Below are 26,857 nucleotides of genomic sequence, written 5' to 3' on the forward strand. Positions count from 1 at the left end.
CTCAAATTATGCATCACATTCAAATGATATGGTCAGAATTGGTGTAAACAACATAAAGCATCAGCCTTGTATAAAATGGTTAAGGCTGCTACTTATATAATGCTGATGAAGATATTTTCATGAGACACTTGGGACTCCTTAGTACCAACTGAGCATTGTTTAAACTCCACAGCCTGAGTATTGTTGCTGACCACGACCATCCCTTCTATGAACACATCCTTTGATGCTTCTTCCATCAGGATAACATAGCTTGTCACAATCGAAAAGTCACACCAGGTCCAAATCTACCCCTTTGGGGTGTGCCTGGAATGGGAGAATCACACATTTCATCATTTGCAGTCGACAAACATGCAGAAACTGCATGATTCTACGCCATCATCTCAATATAGACCAAAATGTTTTTAGCACTTTGCTAAATCTGTCACAAAGAATTAAGGCAGTTTTAAAAGCAGGGTGTGGTTCAACTCTGCACTAACCATGTACCTAATAAAGTGGCCAGTGAGTGTACATGTTTCACATTCCTTTGGCCACTGACATTGTCAGCAGGAGCTGTGGTGCCTGGGACTGACTCATCTTCTCAGACTAGTTAACTAAGACCATTACAATGGCTTGTTGATTGCCTCAGACGTATCATCGAGCATCCACCACATACCACCACCACGAAAAAACAGCACAATTTATTCGCTGTCTGTAGGTTCCTTTTATAGCTTTTTAATGTACGTTAATATAAGGTTATCAAAAGCCAGTGCCATATGTATATTAGGATTTGTATATTTGTACATTTTCAATATGCAAAATCTTGAACACAATAACTCAAGCAGCTATATGCTGTGAAAAACATGATAATTTAACATAATACTTGTTAGAATTTATCCACTCATTTTCTACTGCTTTTCCAGGGCCGGGTCGTGGGGGCAGCAGTCTTAGGAGAAATCCCCAGACTTCCCTCTCCCCAGACGTTCCCAGGCCAGCCGAGAGACATAGTCCCTCCAGCGTGTCCTGGATCTTCCCTGAAGCCTCTTCCCAGTGGGACATACCTGGAACACCTCCCTAGTTAGAAGTCCAGGAGGCATCCGAAACAGATGCCCGAGCCACCTCAGCTGACTCTCTCGATGTGGAGGAGCAGCGGCTCTACTCCGAGCTCCTCCCGGGTGACAGAGCTCCTCACCCTATCCATAAGGGTGCACCCTGCCACCCTGCGAAGGAAACTCATTTTCGGCCGCTTGTATCGAGATCTTGTCCTTTCGGTCATGACCCAAAGCTCATGATCACAGGTGAGAGTAGGAATGTAGATTGACCGGTAAATCGAAAGCTTTGCCTTTCAGCTCAGCTCCTTCTTTACCACAACGGACCTGTCATCGAACCGCATTACTGCTGCCACTGCACCGATCCACCTGTCAATCTCACATTCCATCCTCCTTGTTATAATATCAGCTCAAAATATCAAATATGTCTGAAAGAAATAATAAAACTTCTGGCTACTTCTTGAGTTAACCACACAAGACAGCAACTTGTAGCAAAAATATGGGCACAAGCAAAGTCCCCTTCCAAGGAAGTCTGTTCAGACAGCAGCCATAATTGCAACACCAAGACGCAAGCAATTCACCCAAGACCAAACGAATCTAAATGAATAGGGGAAATCCGAAATTTCACATTTAAATTACAAATTTCAAATAAGCTACAAAATCTGAAGTGACCTGCCCCATTAGTGTTGTCGCTTAAGCCCTAATTATATCTAAAACATGTAAAACATGCTACTGTGCATAAGCAAAGATTAGCATGACACCAATTTCCTTAATGGCGGTTTCAATTGTAAAAATAGAACACGGTTAGAAATACTGGAAGAACATAAACAAAACCTGAAGCAAAAGACTGAAGGATGACACTGAAAAGACACGAATGTGCTGGGATGTCTTTTCTTGTGTAAAAAAAAAAGAAGAAATCAACAATGATACAGAGTAATCTCCAAATGACAGTACTTGCCGTAACAACCTCCTACCTCAAAAAAATCATACTGATGGTTTCACTTTTCCCCAATCATAGTAAAAGCAAGTGAGCCGTCTATGCATACTGTATCAATTGACCTTATTCTTTAATGTGGAAGAGCGCACGTTTTCGTCATTGTTTAAAACTTCCGATTCAGTTGCCTATGGGAGAAATGACTAGGAATGATAAACCGCAGAAAATGGTGAAACTACTTTCTCTACAACAAGTGTGTCCATACAGACAAAGTAGAATAATATAAAAGAAATGTCAGTATGCAACATCAAGCAGCATAACGAGCAGTTTTTAACGTCTAAAAATGAATGGAAGTGAATAAGACCGGAAGTCCTCTAGCCAAAAAGATTTAAATGGCTGCGCCCGCTCGTACGCAAACAATAAGCTGAATAGTCTTTGACAAAAGTAATGTAGTGCATTAAAGTGGAATTTAGGCTGTATGCAACAAGGTAGCTCAATAGGTTTGTGGAGAGACCAAACAACTAACATCCTCATGGTTGCTAATCCAGTATTTCAGAGATCACAAAGATTCAAATGTAGCTTCTGACAAAGTGCATGACTGCTCTACACCGCATGTGTCAAAAGAATCACTCAAAAGCCCTGTTTGATCGCACTAAGATAAGCACACATCTACACCAAACACATTCCATTTAGGGCTGGGTGATATGACAAAATCTCATATCACTATATGGTCGTCTCATATTCTGATAACAAATATATATATATATATTATATATATATATATATATATATATATATATATATATATATATATATATATATATATATATATATAAATCATGTCAATTCAGTCAATTAATACTTTATATACAGTATGTATTGACTACATGTAAAGGACTATTAATTTTTCTCAGAAATGTACTCATTTATATGCATTGTAAATAATGGCCGTGATTTTCAACGGTAAAAACTGTGAAAATGCTACAGTAAAAATCCATAACCTGGTTAACGGTATGTTTCCTTAATGTATACGATGAATAACCGTAAACTGACTTTCACTTTTTATGCTTGTCGACATTACTATGGATCTTTTTAGTTGCTTCTCCATCAGTTATGTACATTAGAGATTTAGGTTACATTTAATGTTGATAAACAATGTTTATTTCATGACTTTAATTTTATGCGTGTTACCATCCTGGTGTTTAGTATCTGTGTGAATGACACTGAGCACCTTCTATAATCTGATACACTTTTCTGATTGTGGGAAAAGTTGTTCGTGATGAGCATTGGTTTATTATGTAACTTTCTCACCATCAACTGCATATGACGGTGTTAACGTGTCTATCTGTGTAACAAAAGATGTGTAGATGTTGGTAATTCAAAATACAGACATATTACCTCTATAAATTAATGAAACACGGTATTTTACTGTAAAAACGAGAAATTACTTTTACGGTTTGTACCGTATTTTAACGGTGAAATACTGGCAACCACAGCTGCCGTTTTTTTAACTGTAAATTATACAGATTTATTTTTTTCAGTGTGTGATAATAGTTCTCACTTATAAATACTAAGGACTGTAATAAAAACATATGAAACATTTTTCAAACACTAATGATTGCAGATCCAACATAAAATAAAATGCATTGCTAAATCAAATACAAAATGTAAACATTGCACTTTCAAGATTTAACTTTCTCACAATGCTGTTATTTCTTGTTTCTGTCTGAATCCCCCTTATGGTGTGCAATATTGCTCTCATATCAATTATGAAAAGTATTAGTGTAAACAATGTATTTTGTAATACCACAAAATAAATGATAGAGCATAACATGAAATGATAGACTTTTTTATATCATTACATTACATTGCACAGCCCTAGCAGTAAGAAAAGGATGCAGCCTTTACCTTGGCACCCACATCCTTCAGACCCTGGTGCATGTCTCGCAGGACATCTTTGGGCTGGCGTGGTATTCCATTGTGCTCCACCTCTCGGAGCTTGCGATGGTAATGTTCCAGCTTCCTCTGCAGCTGTTGGATGGTCTGCGCAGACTTCTGGTTCTTCTTCTCGAACACCTGCTTGATGCGAGTGCTCTGCTGTTTGTCTGCGTTGTTTGCCAGCTTCAAGTACTCGGCTACATTGTCGTCTCTTGCTGTTTGTTCGATTTTGATCTGCTCTGTGAGTTTGAGGATCTTCTGCTGTAGCTGAGCAATGGCCTGCTTGGTGCGCTGAGGATCCGGGGTGCCATCCACTGAATCCACACCGTACTGACCGCCATCTGAGCATGTAGACAGAGCGTTGGGAGACACTGCAGGACCCGACACCTCCAAACGATCTTGCTGCAAAGGGAAGAGTAAGATTTTGTAGTCACAATATCATGTGTTAAACAAAATGTCACTGTTCAGGATAATGCTGAAAGAATCCCAGCAGGCACACAACATCATAAGACAATATTATTAGGTTAGATTTAGGTCATGATGTCAGCTGACCAAAATTCAATGTCCAGCGAGCATCCAAGGACAACGTTATTTTGACGTTCAATAACAACATTGATATTTGGTTGACTTTAAGTTGTGTTAGAAAGTGACCAAAATCCAATTTAGAGCCAACATCTTAAACCAACGTCATATTGACGTCAAATACTGACAATTATTCGTCAAGTATGACAATCAAAATCCATTGTCTGATAGACATCATAGTGGTTATGTCCACTTGGGTTGGGCGATTAATCGAAAAGTGATCGAAATCGACATTCAGAACCTATAATCGATCAAATTTTTCCAGGCCAATTTTTTTGATTACTATCCCTACCGCTTGTGGAGTCACATGACCCAGCTTTGTTAAGGGTGATTTCTAATTATTATATTATAATTTATATTTATTATATTATTCTGACACTAAACTTCTCTGCACTAAACTTAAAGTGCACGCATACGGTCCAGCGCAGCCTTTGTATACCCGCGCCCCTCTCACGACATCTTTGGATATCTTTTCTGCAGGAGATACTGTTGTCCTAAAATAAAAATAAAACTCACACATACTTTAAGAACAGTATAGCAGAGAATTTTGACGGTTTTAAAACCTTGACTTATATATATATATATATATATATATATAAAATATATATACACACACACACACACACACACACGCACATATACATATACACATATACATATACATATACACATATACATATACATATACATATACATACATATACATATATATATATATATATATATATATATATATATATATATATATATATATATATATATATTATATATATATATATAATATATTACACATATATACATATACATATATATATACATACATATATACACATATATACATATATATACATATATACACATATATACATACCACACACACACCTTAATTAGGCTTATGATTGTTAAAATGGTCTTGTTGTGATGAAGCTTTTATCAGAATTGACATAAGCAGCAAAAAAAAGTACTTTAACAGGTATAATGCCAAGTTTTGCTTTATTGTATATACAGTACAAAATGTAACACATTACAATAAGGTCTCTCATCAGTAAAAATCAACAGTCAGAAAAAAGAAATTTTTCTTGCAGTTAATATCAGTAAAAAAGTTATTAGTTTTTAAATCATTAGTTATTAAATTAATTTAATAAAAAGATAACTTTATTTACTTTAGTGCAAGTTTAGTTAAATAAACTTATGTTAATTACTGGAGCCTTATTGTGGTGTTAAATGTACAACAGCCCTATAAAGAATTAATAGAATTTTCAATCAATATTTTAGCATGTAGCAGGCCCATTTAACATGTGAAAATGTTAATGTTTGAACACTTCAACTAACCAATTAACTAAAGAACACCACCGCAAACACAATGTGAATAATCTTAAAAGGCCATAAAAGAATCAAAAATCGAATTATTCATTATTTTTTTAATTGCCACCACAATATCAATACCGCCATCATTATATATTGAATAATAGAACATTGGCTTATGCCTAACCTCGATATAAAGCTATTTACTGGTAATAACCCAAGTTATCTAAATAAATTATTTACATGTACAAGAGTGACTCCATTCAATTAGATCCAATTGTGATATTGTACACTAAAACTCTACTGTACTCTGATGATGACCAAGTCAGATATCAGTCACAAATAAATGTTTAAAAAGTAAGATTCTGAACTACATTCTCTAACAAGAATAAAACAATGTTACCATTAATGTCGGTGCACTTTCAGTACGTTCCATCTTGAAAGACGTGCCACGTTTAAACTACTGTATGTGAGTGTGACTACACTAGTCTCAGGTGACGTTAACAGTTTGGACCTCTGTACTATGACATAGCCCTCAAAATTCTGAGATAATGCAGGACATTAACTGATAAAGAATGGCACATTGTACCTCATCATTAATTAAAACTTCAAAAAAAAGTTACCAATATTAAAAAAAAAATAGATAAATGTTTCTTTTGAATGTGCGTTTAAATAACCAAAGAATAAATCAATATGCTTTGATTGTGTGAATTCTTTAGTGCAACCTTGCAAAAAACTGAACTCTGAACACCTATTGACAGCCAAGTCGAAACCAGATTATCAGTGATATGGCCTTCACTGATCTTAGATAAACAGCTGTGGACAATCCAAGCATCCATCACAGTCTTTATAAACTGACTAAGAGAGCCAGCAGCATTGTTTGATCATGATGTACAAATGATTAATTCGCCAATAAGATCAGATATTTACTGCCAATGATGAGTCCCCATTACAACACAATATCTAAAACACAAATAGATTTCCGGCTATGTGGCCACAGGAAAAACTTGGTAAACATTTGATAAGGTCGAGTTGATATCAGTGAGACATTCCAGCTGACTTGCAATGCCTTTTTCACACCTAACTGGTCAAAAGAGGATTTTCTGCTCGTTTATCCAGGAATCAGTTCTGTTTGATTAACAAAGGTGTTAAAGCCTCTTACTGAGCTAAGCTAACTCTTTATGTTGACCTCTAGTTTCACTACCAACTAAATAAGCTGTGAAACTACACTGTAATTGCATTTAGAGGCTAGCATATTGGGGAAAACACTGTTTTTCAACTTTAACCAATAGGCAAGTACAATATTGAAAAATATATATTTTAATATTTTCTGGAAATTTGTCTATAGATGTATCCTGAAATAAATGTGGAGCTTATGTTTGGAAACTCCCATGAGAGAGAACTTTCTCGATGGTGCCACTTAGTTCTTCAACAACAGGTGAGAAGAAGTACTTTGGCAATCACCCAGACAATTTAGTGTGTCTGGTGGAAATGCTTAGCTGTTGAAAAAGGCATGCTTAAAAGCATAGTACTATGAACTGTGAGCATAATGACCCCCTAGAGACTTAAACCAGTAGGCTTGGTCAACATTTTTCCTGGTAAATGAATTCTGATTGCTATTTTGAGTGAGCAGTACCAAAAAAAAAAAAGAGTAGAAGTAACTGGTTTTTCAACAATCTGAACTGCAGTTCTAAATAAAGTTGCTGCACCTGTCCTGCAAGAGCAAACTTAACCTTGACTGTATCCTTGAGGACAAATGAAAGCAAACAGCTATCCTGATCCTACATCCTGGTTGGAAAGAGGGAAGGAAGCCATTGAATTTGACATAATGCTCAATGCTGACTGCAGAAGTGCTCTGAACTGAATTGCATCCAAAGACCTGGCTAAATATAGCAAGGCTTAGAGAACATAGTGACCTGCTACACAAGCTTCCTGACCTGTGAACGCTGTCAACTCATCCATCCATCCTGGAGGTTTCTTTCAGACACACGCAGCAGGCAACAGATTGCCATCTGCACAGATCGCTGTTCAATTCAAATCTGTCTTCCCATCACTTTCAAACAAGCTTCTATCACCTTCTATTGAACACTGCTCACATCACCTTGGCAAAATGATTACAAGTACATGAAAAGCTTGATGGAATTTTTTTTGCACAGGTTGGGCCAAACATACTCTTGTAATTGTTAACAGTCCTCATTTAAAACATATTAAAAATGAATGCATTATTATTATACTTTAAGGGCACATATGGTGAAAAATCTACTTTTTCAAGCTGTTGGACAGATATGTGTGTAGGTATAGTGTATGGACAGTCATATTAGGGTGATATAAACACACCCAGTCCTTTTTTTTCCAATTTAACAACATAAAACGGTGGACCAATTGGAGCGGTTTTCAGATCGACGCAACTTGACGTAGGAGTGTGGTCCCCCCGCCCAACGAATTGATTGACAGCTGCGTAACATGTCCTGGTAGTCACGTGTATAATCATATCAACAAGACAGGACGTGCGCAAAGCAGCCGGGAATAAAAGGTGTGTTCAGTTCGCTAGGATCATCAATCATCATCAAACGTGATCAAGAGTGAGCGTAAACTTTGTAACGACTTTGTGTGTGACTCATGGTTGCAACTCACAAAAACTGCATCAAATACTGATTGGTAAAGTTCTTACTGTAGTATTTCTCACAAACGACATGAGATCTGCTTCCTGAGGCAGCCGAGGGCGGCGACTGAGGTATGTTGCTGACAGGCACGTGGGAACAGTGGGCAGGGAGGACTAGCCTTATAGGCCCAGTCCAAAAAAACAGCAACCAAGTTTTACCGGCTATAATACAGACACTTCAGACAGCTATAACAAATACCCTGATGGTTGTTTTGAGCTGAAACTTAGACATATACTGGGGACATATACAGACATATACTGGGGACACAAAAGACTTATATTAAATATGAAAAAAGGGCTAACCTAGGTGCCCTTTAATGGCTGGCAATGACAATCAGTGATTGTGGTAGACTTAATGTGTAAAGTAAACCATGACACTCACCCGATCAGCCTCCTCGGTGGAGTGGTACCCTGAGGTCAGCAACATGTCCACCAAAGCTGGGCTGCTGGGCGTATCGGTGGTTGAAGAGGAGCGTGGCCGTCCTGCCTGCAGCAAGGGGTCCTGGGTACTGCGCCTGTGGATCTGAGGGCTGCCTTTTTGGGGGGCCTCCCCTACCCCCCCTGCCTTGCTGCGGCGGCTCTGCAGGCTGGTCCCTCTCTTCATTATGGGGGGGCCTCTAATCTGCTGCAGCACGCGGCTCAAAGCTGCAGGGGGGGCGGAAGTGTGGGGGTCAGAGTTAGGGGCGACCGTGATGCCTGGCGCTTCCCCCAACTCTGGCCCCACTTCAGGGGGTTCAAGGATAGGGCCTGTGGAGGAAGAGGCGTAGTCGTGCGGCGAGACGGATGAACGCCTGCGCTGGGGTTGGAAGAAGTGCTTCAGGCCATGGCCCAGCGCGCCCATGTTCTCCAAGGCATTGTGGGTAATTTTGGACAGGCCGTGATCAGGCTCGGAAGCCCTTCTGCTCACCTCCCGCTCTGCTCGACCCCCAGAGTCTGGCTCCTCCGCCCCAGGCTGCTCGCTACCACCCTGGTCCATCAGGAGGCGCCAGTCTCACTCAGAGGGTCAGCACAGGGGTCTAGCTAAGCCCCGCCTCCACCAGCCCCCTGATAGGCTGTTTCAAAAGCCAGGAAGCAGAGGGTGGCAGCAGTCAGGTGGACTCTGAGAGCGTACATGCATCTGTGGTTTGGCGCAAAGTCATGCTCGTCTACCACAGAAGGAAAATAAAATGGATTATGTCATGCAGCTGTGAGCGATGGAACACAAGCTACAACTACATCACAAAAGCAGCGCATTGGATGGCTCAGAGGCAAGAAGATGCAGCTGACTTTTTTTTTTTTACCTTTAGCCCTTTGTAGATGGATTGCATTGCAATACATGATCATGTCTCGCCAATATATTAATGAGAGTGAAGGCAGAGGTCACGGATTAAATAAGCCACACCTCGCAGGTTCTGAGCCAACCAACTAAAACTACATTAGCAATATCACTATTGACAGGTACTAGAAATCTACAGCCATGGGTTTTGCCAAGCAAATGAGGTATGACAGAACTACAAAAAGCAAACATGAGGGTGCTAATTTCTGAAATGCCTGAAGGGTCTTCGGGCCAACTGTTATGAGAACACTTCTGGTGCAACAGATTTATTTGCACAATTTTGGACCCTTTTTTGGAAATCATTGCAGAAATTCCTCAAATAATCCTTATAAGCTCCCCTGTGGATAAGGTCAGAAGCACGTATGCAAAATAGGGCTACACGATTAGATGGGAACTAAAATAAATTTCATTTCTTCTAAGATTTTAGTTTTTTTAAGACTAATATTATTATCTTAACATGATTTTTTTTTAATCAAACCACTAGACCTTCTCATCAAAGTTGACTTAAATAATTCTGTCATCATTTACTCCCCCTTCATTTGTTTCAAACCAGCTTAAGTCTTTTAATGATAAGATATCTTGAAAATAAAATATGTTAAAGATTGTGAGAGACCTGTCACCAATGACTTGCATAGTATTTGTTTTTCCTACTATGGATGTCAATGGTTACAACATTCTGCGACATACAGGGCTCAACAATAAGGACCGCCTGATGGCCCCCGGGGCTAGCGTGCAAGATGCTCATGACAGTAGACAGGTCCAATCGTTTGGACATTTGTTTCGGACTCTGTCTTGTTTGCCCAGTTAACGCGGTTCGTTTGGCATATGTGAATCCAGCCATCGCTTTTGTATCCGCAATCCGTGATTCGGTCTGAGGCCACCTGAATGAGGTGGTCTCGGTTCGATTGAAATGAACTCTGGAGCAGATCGGTTGTATTGAGAAAACAAAACAATACAATAAATTAACGAACCGGACTATATCACAGAGTATTATGGTTGTGTATTGCCATATATACGGCTATATGAACAGAGGATTATGATTAGGGCAGGATGCGTTTCATGACGAATACGAAAGTGAAAGCATGCTGAAATATTAGCGAGAGCGGTTTATCCATTAGGAAAATTGACAGAAACTACCCTCTGATCATTTTTCCATATTTTAATCTTATAACAGTTTGTATTAGGCCTATTGATTTGTTCATTTCTGCACTGACACCTCGAAAAAAAGATTAACATTGATGTGCTTCATGATCTGACTGCAGTCTCAGTTCATCTGTTATTTCTCTCTATGATTTAAGTCTATATAACGCATAATTCAAGCCAAAGTTTTCTTTATTAGATTGAATAATTATCTTACAAAAATTATCTTACAAATCTTGACAACTGAAATGAGGCTATGTATGAGAAAGTCTTAACTCTCCGATTTATATTTGGTGATGATGTCTGAGGGTGCCAAAATTAAAATGCACATTTTCGCTATGTATATGTATATATATATATATATATATATATATATATATATATATATATATATATATATATATATATATATATATATATATATATATATATATATATATATATATATATATATATATGTATGTATGTATGTATCATATATATATATATATATATATATATATATACTATAAATATATAAATAATAATAATAATAATACATAAGAATAATAATAATATAATATATATATATATATAATATATATATATATATATATTTTTTTATTATTTATTTATTTTTTTCAAAAATTTAGCTACATCCTAATTGTAACTTTTTTAAACTGTCAGTTATATTTAAAGAAAAGTTATGCTGAATAAAAAGTGTATGTATACAATTATGACTGGCTTTTGACACATTATTTAAAATATGCGGCTAAGAAATAGCTATTAACTTCTTTTTTTAGTGGGGCCAGTGAAATCTTTGGCAGGGCAGGTAAAATCTGGGGCCAGTAGAAAAAAATCTTTAGCGTTGAACACTGACATATCTTTTTTCTGTTCTACAGACCAAAAAATGTACTCAAAGTAAATGATGGCAGAATTTTAATTTGTGGGTAAACTATACTATTGTTAAAGTTTTTTTAAGTGTTTAAATATGTTTGGCACATTTTGTGTTCCCAAATGCAACTTACCTGTTAACATACCCTAACATGCAACTTAAACTCTACAGCAAACACTGGAAGATATTGAGCTGTTCACTTGTCATATCACAGTGCCATACTTTGCTTTGAAACATTCATCACAATCTCAAGTTTATTTTAAATAATCGTGCAGCCCTAACTCAAAGCTAAGGTGTGAATATGTGAAGTGATGAGTGATGGGTTTGGCGTTGTGGCACAGAAGTGAACTTAGGTGAGGTGACAAACCCTCAGTGGAGCTGAGGCAATTCCACAACCCCAGACGGCCACTCAGCAAATCATTTATCCATAAAGCACAACCCATTTTCAACTCAGTTCAGCTTATTTGTTTTAGACATGCTCGAATTAGTTTAGACTGACATGGCAATCTCTTCATGACAATATCACAATAGATGTTGAAAGACAAATATGATAAGGAGTTAAATAGGTTTAGAGAGAGATAAACAGTGCCTCCTACCATTAGTCCAGCCTGGCCTCCACTGGCTTACAGCAGTTCAGCGTTGGCTGTGAAGAGGAGAAATGGTTGTCAGACGAGACTCAGATGACACACAACAGATTATACATTATGCTCATTCACTTCAATGGCAGATTCACACAATGACAACAGGGTGTGCTCTTGTTTGGATTATGATGCATGGTTTTGGCAGAGGCCGTTGAGTCATTTCCGGGAACATAACTTCTCATTACATCATTAGATGACACGGTACATTACCAGCATCCTAAACAACCTTTTATTTTCTTGAGCAAATTTGCCATACTAATTTTGTTAACTGCTTTGAGTAAACAAACATGTCAAACTTTGCAAAAAACAACATCAGGATGTATGAAACGAGTATTTATAAAACAGACAGAGCTTCAGGTGTGTTAAACTAAGATGGTTTGAGTCTGGTGGTGGCTTAAGGTGGGCCTCGAATGGAGAGAATAACAGCCAGCTGTAATCCTCTTTATTCAGCTTACTTCGACACACATGACGCCTCATACTGCAGTACCACAGCACTCCATAATAAGTTCAGCTGTTAAGAGAGTGAAATAGTGACCGCCCACTTTTTTTATCAGCTTCGGTGTCATTTTGCAATTGGAATTAAAAAAAAAATCCTCAATAGAGTGCAGCGGTGACCTCCCTTTTTATTAGAAGTCTAGATCCTGAAATTAGTTTCCACACAGGATTTTTGAAAATGCATTACAGCTCATGAAAAAACTATCTATCTACAAGGAGAATCACAAGACCCCTAACTTTGATTTAAAAGCAAGAAAAATCATTTGAAAATCAGAACCAAAAAACAGATATAAGACTACTTCATCGCATGAAAGATTAAAAGTACTACTGTCTAGTGAAGTCATGGAAAGGACAAGCAAACAAAATAACAATAGAGATATATAAATGCATCGATTAATTCCGTTATAGATTTTTTTTGCAAAACATTAGGGGTGTAATGGTACATGTTATCAGCCTGATCTGTCATGGTACAGGAATGTGCAACAGCTTAAGAGCCATTCAGCATTTAGTCAGCATGAAAATGTCAATTGCAGTGCTCAGAAATTGTATAAAAAAAAAAACTCCTTCCCTTCTCAACTAAGTTAACATCAAATAAAACTTATTTTTGTAAAGAGGAGCTTGCGCCGGCTGCAGGATCTTCTGATTGGTCTACTGTAGGGCTGCACAATATATCATTTCAGCATTGATATCGCAATGTGCGAGAGTGCAATAGTCGCATCGCGGATGTCAAGTTGTGATTACAATTACTCAGACATTACAGTTGACATCATTTCAAATTGTGACCTTAGAGTGAAAGTTAATTATTTGCATTTGTTTTTAAGGCCTGTGACTAAGCATTTCAAGCTAATTTAATGCATTTTGGCATGATATATTAAACGTTCATACCTTAAAGATTAATAGTATATTCACATAATTATTTACTCAACGAAAATGATAGTGTTATTCTTACATTACACAGTGATAATTTCATTTCTGTTGCTTTAGTATACTTGGTCTGTTATATGTATTTAACTCTGCTTGTCATTTTTGCCTATGAAATTGCCTATAAAATCCTCCCAATCAATCTAAAACCATGCATTCTTTACAAAGTGATATTCAAGTCATCTTTTGAAATTATATACATATCACAATTTATTTAGCAGTAAAAGAAAATATTGTAATGTCAGTTTTTTTCCAATATAATGCAGTTTGTAACCTAAAGATTAATTGTACAGTTACATAATTATTTACTCAATGAAACAATAGTGTTATTATTACATTATACAGTGATAATTTCATTTGTTTCTGAACACTGTTAGACTCCCCAGAAAGTCATAAGTCATTGCTCATTTAATTTGTATATTTGCTCCGTTAAACATATTTAAATTTGCTTGTAATTTTTGCCTAAAATCCTACTTGCTTTACAAAGAAATTCAAGTCATCTGTTGAAATTGTATTCATATCATAATATATAAGAGTAAAAGTAAATATTGCAATTTCAGTTTTTTTTCCAATATTCTGCTTTGAAACTGACATCGATAAGCAGCACTGCTGCATGTAAAACTAGAAATTCTTTTAACTTGTCACAGTGTCTTAAAACACGGTGCATTAATGAGGCATTTCAAAAGATCCGAGCAAATAACGTTCATGCACATCCATCAAGTGCATTTTCATTAAAAAAATAAATATAAGACACTGTCCCATCTCGTTCATACATAAGCCAGTCTGCGGTTTCTTCTCTATACACAAGAGCAGTGATTGAAGACCAGTTGGATGGATCTTCCTTGCAAGAACTTTCATTAAGAGACTTTAATTTTAAAGTCTATTTTAAATCAAATGCACAATTAAAGGGATAGTTTACCTAAAATAAAAACGTAGTCACTATTATTATTATTATTAATTATTAAAATTATATCGGAAAGTTGTGCTGTTATTTGTAAATCGTAGTAAAATCCATGAGAAAATGAATGCAAAGTATCAGAACATGTATATTCAATAAAACAAAAACTAAAATGTCATTGATTTACAACCTCGTCTTAAAAGGAAGTTATTGTTACAAATAAATTTCCTGATGAAGAGAATTACTAGGATTATTCATTCTGGAACATGACTGTGGCACTCTAAATTAAACCACAAACTAAACAAATCACATTCAAGATGAAATGAAACTCTTTAAAAAGCTGACTCAATTATTTGGCTTTAATTTCTTAAATCCTGTGTTTACAAAACGTCATGAATGTTAACCTCACCACATAGTGTTCTGCCAAGTACACAAACATTTCTTCTTACCCTTTGAAAACGGACACCACTGCCAAAATGATCTTGAAAACCCAAATCCCAACCACATCAAGATCAACCATCCACAGTCAAACCGAGAAACAAGTCAATATGGGTCCAGACTAAACCCAAGGCCTACAACTAGTTAAGCAGGAAACAAACCCACACCCAGTTTAGCAGTAAACAAACCCAGACCTTAATTAGTTCAGAAACACAGTATCCTCCAGATGTGGGAGTGGCAGAACAGCAAGGTGACACACACACAGTACTGTGAATGAATAGTGGTGTGTGTATGTAGCTTTACCCGGCGTGTAGTGTTGATGTGTCTGTGTCCTACATGCATAATTAAACAGACGAGTGACAGAGTGACGCACATGCCTGGCACAGCTATTCTATAACACAATCATATTCAACGCAACAGCAGTTTAACAGGCCCCGCACACACCCAAGATCACCCTGGGGTGCGGTCACACCAGTTCTATCGGTCCAAAAACATGAGTATTGATGGTACCTTCAGCAACTTGTGTGAGCAACATTCTTTTGACCAGCCTGTTCTAGTAGTTTAGAGTTGAAAATTAACTCTCCTGCATCTTACAAGGGCAGATAATGTCACAGCAAGTCAATATGTGTGTCAGACATGGGCTTTGTACATTTTACAATGTTTAACAGCTCTTAAACTTACTAGTTTCTTAATACATGTAGAAAAAAAATTACATTTATGCATTTGACAAATGCGTTTACATACAAAGTGACTTGCATGTTATGGTATACTTTTTTATGTTTACCAGAAATCCAATCATGACCTTGCTGTTTCTAGTGCCATGCTCTACCAGACAGCTGACTGAGTCAAAGAAACATTTAAGATTGGATATGATTCAAAAGAGAATTTCAAAACTTCAGTTTGACTGGAGTAATTTATAATGTATAACAGAGCTGAAGATAGAAACGTTTAGTTTATTGTAGCAAAAGAAAAGCATTGTTGTCTCTGTTTAATAAAAAAGGCTCTTTATTGTGCAAATAAGTCTAAAAAAATAATAAAAGAGCTGCAGATTAATGAGATGGAAAATTTCTGTGTTTTTTAGTACCAATTACTTATTTTGTTGCATACTAAAAAACTTGTTCGAATCTAATCCATATGTCAATACAGGAATGTCACAACTTCGTTTCGAACTTTTAACTACTTTTAACTTTAATAAGCATCCCAAAAACGTATTAAATAAATACATATTTTAACAAGCACAGCATCTCATGAATAAGGTTGCTTTGGTTAAATAAGTGTGAAGCGAACATATCTCTGATCTCTGATGTGGTTTGAATGTAATTTGAATGAAACACAGAAAAAAAAGACGTCTAAACCAGATATGGACCATAAAAGAGCCAAGACAAGCAAACTAGAAGTGTGAACGCATCCTTAATCATGGCGGTTTGAGAGAGAAATTAAATGAACAATGCTTGCAACAGCATGATTTTAAAAGTAAATTTTCTAAATTTTATTCTGAATAAACTATTGCTGTAAAATACTTTGTATTGTTGAAGGACTACTTGACCAGTCTGAAATAAAATGTAAACAATTTAGCCAGCAGTCTTTGGCCTTCGATCCAAATATTTAACAGACATTCACCTTTATTTTTAAAACTATTTTAAGCTGTTGTTAAAAAATAAATAGCTACATCATGATCATAGATTCACTGAAACTACTAACCCTGCCACATAAACATTCTCATAATTTCACCCTACAACTTCATCATCAAGATATTTCATGTACTGCACACAAACTTTACCAACCATTAAACAATTTTCACCAACCAGCCAAACCATTAAAATCCCATCATTTAAACTTGACTCCAGAAGTTTAATTATTTAAAACTCATATTTCAAATTGAGTTTTGTCAGCAGAACTGTATTTAAGTATTCTTAAAGGGATAGTTCACCCAAAAATTGCTTGCTCACGCTCAAGTGGTTTCTACTGAACACAAAACAATATATTCTGAAGTATTTCAAAAACCTGCAGCCACTGACTTGCATAGTAGGAACAAAATATGCAATATATAAATATATAAATATATATATATACATATATATATATATATATATATATAATATATATATATATATAAATATATATATATATATATATATATATATATATATATATATATATATATATATATATATATATATATATATATATATATATATATATATATATAATAACAACTATGGAAGTCAATGGCTGCTTTTTTCCAACATCAGTATCTTCCTTTATGTTCAACAGAAGAAAGACACTCAAACTGGTTCAAAACAAGTGAATGGAGAGCGAATGATTACATAATTGTAATTTTTGCGTGAACTATCCATTTAAAAACAAATAAATCATTACACCCCTATACGCATTCTATAGTATTGTACTTGGTGTGGCTGATATGGGTCAGCTTATTCTATCCATCTCTCTCTCTTCCCCAGTCCCGATCTTGTTGCTTCCCAAGGTCACATCACTCTCTCTGTATGTGTGTGTGCCTTTGAGCAACATTACACTCCTCTACAGTCAAGACATTCAGGACACTCAACAACAGTGGCATTATGAATATCCATGCATCGGCTGACAGATTCCACATACCATGCTTGACAAACAATTGCCGCATAATTGTTCCTGAATAAAAACATTTGTGATGAATAACATAAGTATCCATACCTTCAGTTCCAGTCATCCTGCTCAGTCTTCTCAACACAGAAATCTGATACTGTGGATAAATCTAAGTGGAAATCCAAAACGGTCTCTCTTGCATAGAGAAACCGCCAGTCCCTCAATGCAGGGTAATCTGTTCTCTTGACACTTCAGTTAACTTGCCCCTCATAAAAGCAGGATTATCACATGCTGAAAAAAGTAGAAAGACATTTGATTCAGACAACAGCTATTATACAAAACCAATTCTGTAATAGGTACTGACTTTAGCAGCAGTACAGTACATAATGTATATTATATACACAGTCATTGTGTCCTAAAAGACAAATAATAAATAAATAAAAATTCATCAAATTTGTATTTAATTAGTGCAACTATATATATATATATATATATATATATATATATATATATATATATATATATATATATATAGTTGAAGTCATAATTATTAGCCCCCCTTAGATTTTTTTTCTTTTTTAAATACTTCCCAAATTATGTTTAACAGAGCAAAGAAATTTTCACAGTATGTCGGATAATATTTTTTCTTCTAGAGAAAGTTTTATTTGTTTTATTTCAGATAGAATTAAAGCAGTTTTACTTTTTTTTTAAACCCCATTTTAAGGACAAAATTATTAGCCCCTTTAAGCTCTTTTTTTTCGATAGTCTTCAGAACAAACCATCGTTTTACAATAACTTGCCTAATTACCCTAACCTGCCTAGTTAACCTTATTAACCTAGTTAAGCCTTTAAATGTCACTTTAAGCTGTATAGAAGGGTCTTGAAAAATATCTAGTCAAATATGATTTACTGTCATCTTTGCAAAGATCAAATAAATCAGCTATTATAAATGAGTTATTAAAACTATTATGTTTAGAAATGTGTTGAAAAAAATCTCTCCGTTAAACTGAAATTGGGGGAAAAAAATGAACAGGGGGGCTAATAATTCTGACTTCAACTGTATATATTTGTATGTGTGTATATATATATATATATATATATATATATATATATATATATATATATATATATATATTTATTTATTTATTTATTTATTTATTTATTTATTTATTTATTTATTTATTTATTTATTTATTTATTTATTAGGGCTACACGTATACAATATTGGAAAAATATGATATTGCGATAATTAATTTTTCTGCTGTAAATATTGCGATATGAATACAGCTTTAGAAAATGCTTTGAATAGCTCTATTTGACGGTTTTCTAGGTAGTCTATCAGTATACAGGTACAGAAATTGAATTATTACAACGCAAAAAAATGCTTTTCCTATATTGTTTTATCTTGTTTCTAGTCCAAATATGAAAAATAATTCTTAGATGAAGTAAAGATATTGCTTGGTGTTTCACCGTCAGAGAAAATACATAAAAATTAAGAGGTTTTTTTGCTTGTTTAAAAGAAATTATCTGTCAGTGGGGTAAGTGAAATAATCTTGTTTTTGCTTTGGACTAGAACCAAGACAAAAATTCTAAGTAAGAAATGTTTTTTTTGGCATAAATAATATAGATTTCATACAGTTTCATATAGATAAATACAGTAATTAAATACAATTCTGTAGCTCATGGTCAACTATAATTCAGACTGGACATTGCATATCTTTGCGATGTGACTATTGAGGATGCGTACGTTGCAATATTCATGCAGAAACCATAACAAATCAAACATTTAAAGATATTTAAATAATCTAAATAAAGAAATGCAAGTAATTTTCATAAAAGAAACACACAATTCAAAATGGATTAAAAGTAGCTAATGATGACAATAAATTAAACAATTAATAAAAATAATATTCAATTTAGAAACAAAAATGAGATTAAACAAAGGAATATATACAAATCAGATTGTACTATACAATTAGCTTTAAATAAGTAAACAATTACGTATTTATTATACATAAAGCGCTATAACAAATGTAACAAAAATGTAATAATGCTACTTAGCAGATGATAAATTTGACACATTTTTAAGACTAACAATAACCCATTTGGTCTTTACACAAGAAACTAAACAGATGCCTTTCACATTTAAGGAAGTGTTTCCCGTGAGAATGATCCTGTATGGTCTGTAGCATCTAAAAGACTGAAAGCCACTGAATTAATGGACGATTTTACAGTCAAACAACCTCCTTAAGCATATAGAAAACACGCAAGTTCAAGTCTACTCAGAACATTAAACGTGAATGTTCCCTAACGCTACTGTTTACATCAACCGTATGGGCTGTATCTGACGGCCAAACAAACCCACATGCTCATACAACAAAACAGAAGACTGTTAACGTTAAACTGACATTTTCAAAAACTGCTACAGCCACACACAAGACCGGCTAAGTGAATGAAGCTAACTCTCCCGTCGAGCTTTTCTAAACTTGAGCTGTCACTGGCAGATTACAGCATGACATGTAACACAGAGGGTTAAAACATGAATACAAACCCATTTCACTTCGTGAGACAAACGGATGTGGCTGAAAGCTGAATTAATCCGAACATTTTCGTCAACTGTCCGTTGATGCGGTCGCTAGCTGGGTTAGCTGCCCGGCTAGCTGGTAAATGGACAGTTTACGCCCAACCCAGGCTAATACTATTAGACGGTCGATAAAACGCGTCGCTGCACACGATCATCACCACGACTGATAAAAATATCGGAAACACTGCGCTCAAAGCGCTCGAACGGAAGGAAGAACGACCAACCCTTACACCCGCCTGCTAGTTACATGTTGGGGTGCATGTAAACGCCTGTCAAAGTCGTACAAACAGACAGCATCAGCATCTGATCAGGCGAAAGAGCCCGTTTGGGTGGCACCACTCAGTAGGACCTTATTATATCAGCAGCATACAAACATGCGAGTGGGTGGCGTGCGAAGTGTGCTGATTTGTATGGATAATATTTATAAATTGTAAATTATATGTTCTACATATAACCAGCAAACTTTGCCTATACGCAGAAGATAAACTACATCCATAATAATTAATATAAACATTTAAAAATTTAATATAGTTAGAATTAAATAATAGCAATATAATCAAAATTGGGGAGTTTGATCATATTTGGTTTTTAATTGTAATTATTCCTGACATATCGAGACACAAAGATATAAATAAATTGTTATGTAAAAAATATCCTTTATAAATGTCCACTTTAGGATTTGCATACTCTATTTATACTATTATATAGTCGTTTGGTTATGCTTGCGCTGTTATTATTATTATTAAATATTATACAATGATTTTGGTGGCTTCTTATTCTAAAAGACATTCTTTTATCTTTAAAAAAACAACTGATGATGTACATTTTCATTTTGAGTTTTAAAATAATAATTACTGTAATGTACCCTACTACGGTGTTCTTTTTGTATTTATATTCTGCACTGTTTACTATATGTGTAGTGTATTTATACATGCTAGAATGCATTAAGCACGTTGGATCTGTGTATTTTGGGGCGGTTAGCGGTGAGATGATGTTTTGGTGTAAATGTAAGGTTAGTTTATGGTTCTGTCTGTCTGACCTGCTGCACCTGATCTCGCGGCGTGCTCGCGCGGCTAGGCTGCTAACGTCATCAGCAACACAGGCTAAAACCGACTAGCTCGCTAATAGTTCAGCCGACAAACTGGCCAACTGTGCCCGGCCCCACAACCAAGCCTACAACATATAGGCGGTGGCTTGTCGTTAACGCTGTGATTATACAGAAGGCTAAAGCAAGTGCATTTTGCGGAAACAACTTACGTGAGAGCTGAGAGAGAATTGTGCTGATGTCCGTTAATTTCTCCCGATGGCACACTCCCACGGTGACGTCAGCGGCGCGCTCACAACGCGTGAGGGAAGCGGCAGTCACTCGTCTGCGCGTGGCACGATATGACGGAGTGACCACATCAGCGGCTCAAAGGCAAAAATGGTCAGTCAGTGGTTATCAATTGCTTAAAGAAGTTCATCTTTTTGTGTGTGATAATATTTTAATATGGAAACACTCGCTAAAATATTTGCCATAATGACTGACACAGCCTCGATCATCATTTGTTTATACTGCATCTTATTTTTTATACAAAATGCAAGCAAAACACAGAAACAGTGAATTTGATGCACTCTGGTTATCTAATATGTGGTGGCGAATAATCTATATGAGGTAGGCAGACTGTGTGTAACATGAGTGTGTGTATTTCATTAGTTATATCTAATCTCAGTCGTACTCAATTTACAGTTACATAAGAAATGTTTACTATTTTAGGTAAGTAATAAGATTAATTAGAGTTTTAACAATTTATTAAGCATAATTAGCAATGAAAACATTAGCGATGAACAGGACAAAGTAATAGTTGAAGCATTGTATATTAAACATTTTCAGATTAGTAAACCATTAACAAATAATCTGGAAATTTAATAGAAAAAAATTGAGCTGAATTTTTTTTTAAAGATTTACTTTAGCTGTCAAGAAAAATCTAGTAAATTAAAATGAAAACTATTGAACTCCTCGTCAAAAACATTTAACTGAAATAAAAAAAAATACTATAATTAAACAAAACTAACAAGTCACTGTAAAAAGAACTGAAATCAAATAATAATTAGCTAAAATAAATTAGTTTTCAGAATTAATAAACACCGTTTGTTGTGGAAAATTTGACACTCAGCTGTTTAGAAAAACACATGTAGATGCACTTTTATAGACACATCAGCCAAGAGCATAATTTATATACAAAAACATTTCCTTTAATGAAGCGTTTTAACTTTTCCATTTGATTAAAAAAAAAAAAAAAAAAAGCCATGTCTAACTGCATACATGTAAAGATTCAGTAGCTTTTCAAACAGTTTATTACTAAGAGGTTTGCATGTCCTCAACAATGGACTTGTTCTCTTAATTCTGCTTAACTAGAATTACAAAACACAAATTCATAAATGAACAAGCTAAAATAAAATAACCTTGAGCTACAGTAAATATTTCATCTCAATTTTTTAGTGCATGTAAAACCAGTTTTAAAATTCCAGTCGTGCAGTTAGTTGGTGACATTTTTGTAACAAAAATAAAAATCTAAAGTTAAAGTAATTTGGAAACATTCACAAACAAAGTATTAGATGTGTTAGTTTGTGCCTGCATGGTTCGCTTCATTACAGAGTTGCCTAACAAAAACCACAAGTGGTTTTGCACAGAGAATGAAGAATAATCTTGACTGTTCCCAAGGATTCACAACTCTGGTTTTGGGACAGCATGTGTTCCCTCAGAGCATTTTCAGGAGTTTTACATCAACTGGCTGTCGTTTACACAAGACTGCTTTTGACCTTAGTTGTTATTTAACAATTCCTTTCCCCATCACCCAAGGACCCACTTGTAACCTGCCCAAAAGTTTCTTCCAGTTATGGCTGCACATATTTAAAGTTTCAGATTGAATTACAGCTAAACTCTTGAGTTATTTCAAAGAAAAAATAAAACATCTCCATAACTCCAAATGCAGCAAAGTATATGCTTGTTCTGTTTCTAGAAATGGATTAAGACGTAAACCAAAGAATAACCAGTTTAAGTTAAAGTCAGGAAACAAACTTTGTCTCAAGAGGCTTTATTAGGCTTTCATGACTTACAACAGTTGACTCCTGCAGCATTAGAGCACCTCTACATTCATCTCTTCTGTTTGCGAGACCAGATGGACAAAGGAGATTTGAGACTTTGATAATTAGAGACAGCCTGAGGTACCTGAGGCCTAAATGGGTTTTTAAAACCAGGGTTAAATGGTATTGGGAAACCTGGATAGGGTTGAAACACAGGGGCAGCTGTGGTGGGCGGCGGAGGTGGTTGGAATTGTGGGAGTTCATAAGGAGGCAGCATTGGGTACCAGGACTCTTGAGGCTGAGGGTACCAGGACTCTTGAGACTCAGGGTACCAGTGTCGATGATGGTGCCTTCTTCGTGGAGGGAAACCTCCATAGTAATAAGGGTAATACATTGGAAATGGATTGTAAACAGGGGCAGGAGGAGTTGTAGGTGGTGCAGCAGGAGCCTGGTTCCAAGGGTACCACCAGGGGTATCCAACTGGGAAATATGGATACCCTAGTGGAAATTGTGTGGGGGGAACGGTTGGTGGTGAGTCTGTTGTCTTCGGGCAGGAAAGAACCACTTCTCGGTCTCCCAACAGCAAAGGCAAGTTCCAGTCGGTGTCCTGAGGATGAGGGGAACAGTGAACTGCACAGAACTTTTTGTTCAGATTTCACTGCCACCTACTACCATTTATGCATGGCAATGTTTTTCTTCCAGCATTTGACTATATAAAGAAATTACCATGTAAAGGCGTCCCCCCCCCCAAACTGAACTCAGTTTTCACTAGAAGTTCACTGCCAATGCTTACCTGACTATCCCAACAGCTTCCTGTAAATGGTGCGGTCAACACCATTGAGCCACCAACAGTATCCAGGGTAAATGAGCACATGGAGGATGTCAGAAGGAGCGGCATCCATGATCCTGAAACTAGAGCAGAACAAGTTGGGGGTAAATTAATACAACCAACTTAAGAAACGGAATGAAAGGAGCTTACCTTTAACAAGAACATCATCTGATCTGACACCAAATGAGATGATCATCTCAGAGGAGGTGCAGGACACCACAGGAAGGCGAGGACTCACAGGACAGGACATTTGCACTGGAGCCCCCATTATAATGAGTGGCAGCACATAACTACCACCCTATTAAAGGTGGATGAGGTTTAATGATTGGAGCAGAACTATGGTACACCTGTCAGATTTAACATTCACACTAACCTGTTGTCTGACGTTACATCCAGTGTATGGAGCGACAAAAGAAACATCCCTGCGTGCCCGCTTCAGTGAGAACCCACAGCTGGCTGGCATCTCAGATAAAGACACTGGTGACCCCTCTCCTGATGCAGGGGGAATTCAAGAATTAAGACTGAGGGGTGGAAATATACATACACAACCCCATTCACACAACTTGCCTCTCTCAACCAGAAAGTGTGGTGTTCGGTGTCCTTTAATATTTAAGGTCATCGAATCATTTCCACACTGTAGAGAAGGACCCAGTCGTTGCAGTTTAGCTCTTGCCAGCCGGAACCGTTCTTAACACAATTAAAGTGATGTTATTTACCAAATTTAAAGTACAGTAGGTCCCCATTTTAAATTTTAATCATTTGTTACCATCTTCTTTTGACTGTTCTGCTGACCCAAGTTTGGAAGAACCCTTTTTATCATCAAACGCTGCACTTTGACCACCAATTAAAAGTTTGCCAAAATGGATTGTGTCTCCAGAGACCGCTCCATTAGCACCAGTTTCAGAAAAGGCCTCTGGACCAGCCATTGAAGAACTAAACGACATCACAGCCATCATGAGAAGTAAAACACCCTTTGTCCAAGGCATGATAAGTCTAGCGTAGTTCCCCAATGAAACCTAAAATCGTTTTCTTCACAATTTTCTAAGAGATCTTTAACTCTAAAGGTTGTGAAGTTTATTGAGACACACTAGACTTTTTGTAGTCACTTTTGAATCACTCAGAGACACTGATAGACCAATCAAATCTGTTCATCAATTAGCTTCAATCACCTGTGCCTTGTTAAGCTGAGAGTTAATGCAAGGGCTGAATTTGATTTAGTTTTTACCCTTTTCAGTTAGTTACAAACAACTAAATAATACAGACGTACTGGGATGATAGTTTATAGTTTAGATATAAATACTGATGTTTATGGTAAAGATTAAAATCACAGTTTATCCAACTTGATGCTCAAAAATGAAAGTTGTAGCATTATTAAACCAATAGGTAGTGACAACCAGCTATTGAAAATGCGTCACTGAATAATTCTTCAAAGTTGACACATCTAGTAATGAAACATGAAGTTTTTATGAGTTAATGAATCATTCATTTAAAAAAAAAGTGTTTTACTGTTAGATGTATACATTCAGCATTATCAGCAACAGTAATGAAGATCATTTTTCACAATATTAATTATTTTACTATTTGTTTTTATTCAGCTGGTTATTTCTTATTTCTTTCTTTTTTATTAAAGTTACCAGTCATATGCTATGTTTGTTAAAACTAAAGGTTTCTTGCAGTAGTTTTTATATTAAATAGAAATCTAATTACATTGTTTTTCTCCCCTATTTTTGCTGATTTGAAAAATGCTCTAATCTTTGACTCAAAAACTGTCAGAATCCTTAGGTTTGTGATTCGTTACTCCACTGTGAGTGAGTGAGTGTTTGAGTCACAGTTGTTTCCTTGGTATGGATACCTGCACATATAGAAATAGCAGGTAATGAAGTGGTTGATGGTGACAGTTTAATTTACTAATGAATAAATTATAAAAGGGTTCATTTTAAAAAGAGTTAAGAATTTGTGACAAATTAAATGTGGTGGTGAGAAATGAAAAGATAACATTATAAATCTTCATAGAATTAGATAGTTCACTTTATAAATCATTACATACAATAGAATAACATGACTCTGTATTTTGTTTTAAATATGATATTCCTGATAAACTGATCATATATTGATAAAGGATTTGATAATGAAAGATTTACAGAAGCTTGCAGAAGCACTTCATAAAGGAAGTAATCATATCTCACTTTTGGTATTTTTAACAATGATGCAAATCTAGGCATGCTTAAAATAATATTTAAGTACCTCACAAACAAAGAGCAGTATTTTAATATTCATTATTAAGGTGTTTACTAGATAAAAAAAATAGCCTGTCTTTTGCATAAACCTGACAAAACAACAACAAAAAAACATATCACAATATATTATACCATAAACTAATATCACGGACTCATCTTCAGCTTAGTCCCTGATTTATCAGGGTTCACCACAGTAGAATGAACCTCCAATTACTCTGGCACGTTTTATGCAGTGGATGCCCTTTCAGCTGCAATGTAATTCTGAAAGTACACTAACCTGTGAGCCAGTCTGAAATCATCCATTTACACACACACACACACACTATGGGCAATTTAGTTCACTCAATTCACCCACACACATGACTTTGGGGGAAACTGGAGCACCCAAAA

General features: G+C 35.9%; 2 protein-coding genes across 2 annotated transcripts; both read right to left on the reverse strand.

Annotated features, from left to right (window-relative positions):
- Positions 1–267: 267 nt before the first annotated feature.
- tmcc1b (transmembrane and coiled-coil domain family 1b) lies at positions 268–21,701 on the reverse strand. Its single transcript, XM_056468840.1, has 6 exons — positions 21,593–21,701; positions 17,860–18,042; positions 12,372–12,418; positions 8,829–9,591; positions 3,868–4,299; positions 268–303 (listed from the first exon to the last, which is right to left on the reverse strand). The coding sequence occupies exons 4-6, from the start codon at positions 9,420–9,422 to the stop codon at positions 268–270; spliced, it is 1,062 nt and encodes a 353-aa protein (XP_056324815.1). The 5' UTR covers positions 9,423–9,591; positions 12,372–12,418; positions 17,860–18,042; positions 21,593–21,701.
- A 1,701-nt stretch (positions 21,702–23,402) lies between these two features.
- LOC130237554 (uncharacterized) lies at positions 23,403–25,303 on the reverse strand. Its single transcript, XM_056468534.1, has 6 exons — positions 24,997–25,303; positions 24,798–24,917; positions 24,604–24,722; positions 24,381–24,528; positions 24,195–24,313; positions 23,403–24,008 (listed from the first exon to the last, which is right to left on the reverse strand). The coding sequence occupies exons 1-6, from the start codon at positions 25,214–25,216 to the stop codon at positions 23,472–23,474; spliced, it is 1,263 nt and encodes a 420-aa protein (XP_056324509.1). The 5' UTR covers positions 25,217–25,303; the 3' UTR covers positions 23,403–23,471.
- Positions 25,304–26,857: the final 1,554 nt, after the last annotated feature.

Source organism: Danio aesculapii, chromosome 11 (genome assembly GCF_903798145.1).
Source record: "Danio aesculapii chromosome 11, fDanAes4.1, whole genome shotgun sequence".
NCBI lineage: Eukaryota > Metazoa > Chordata > Actinopteri > Cypriniformes > Danionidae > Danio > Danio aesculapii.

What these genes read in the sequence shown, in the direction of transcription:
- tmcc1b (XM_056468840.1), bottom strand. Translation starts at nt 9,422, where the DNA reads ATGGACCAGGGTGGTAGCGAGCAGCCTGGGGCGGAGGAGCCAGACTCT. An exon ending in CCACCGAGGAGGCTGATCGG is followed by an intron (nt 4,300 to 8,828) that starts GTGAGTGTCATG and finishes TTCCCTTTGCAG; the next exon opens with CAAGATCGTTTGGAGGTGTC. An exon ending in TGAAGGATGTGGGTGCCAAG is followed by an intron (nt 304 to 3,867) that starts GTAAAGGCTGCA and finishes CTCCCATTCCAG; the next exon opens with GCACACCCCAAAGGGGTAGA.
- LOC130237554 (XM_056468534.1), bottom strand. Translation starts at nt 25,216, where the DNA reads ATGCCTTGGACAAAGGGTGTTTTACTTCTCATGATGGCTGTGATGTCG. An exon ending in GATGTAACGTCAGACAACAG is followed by an intron (nt 24,529 to 24,603) that starts GTTAGTGTGAAT and finishes CACCTTTAATAG; the next exon opens with GGTGGTAGTTATGTGCTGCC. An exon ending in GAAGCTGTTGGGATAGTCAG is followed by an intron (nt 24,009 to 24,194) that starts GTAAGCATTGGC and finishes CCTCATCCTCAG; the next exon opens with GACACCGACTGGAACTTGCC.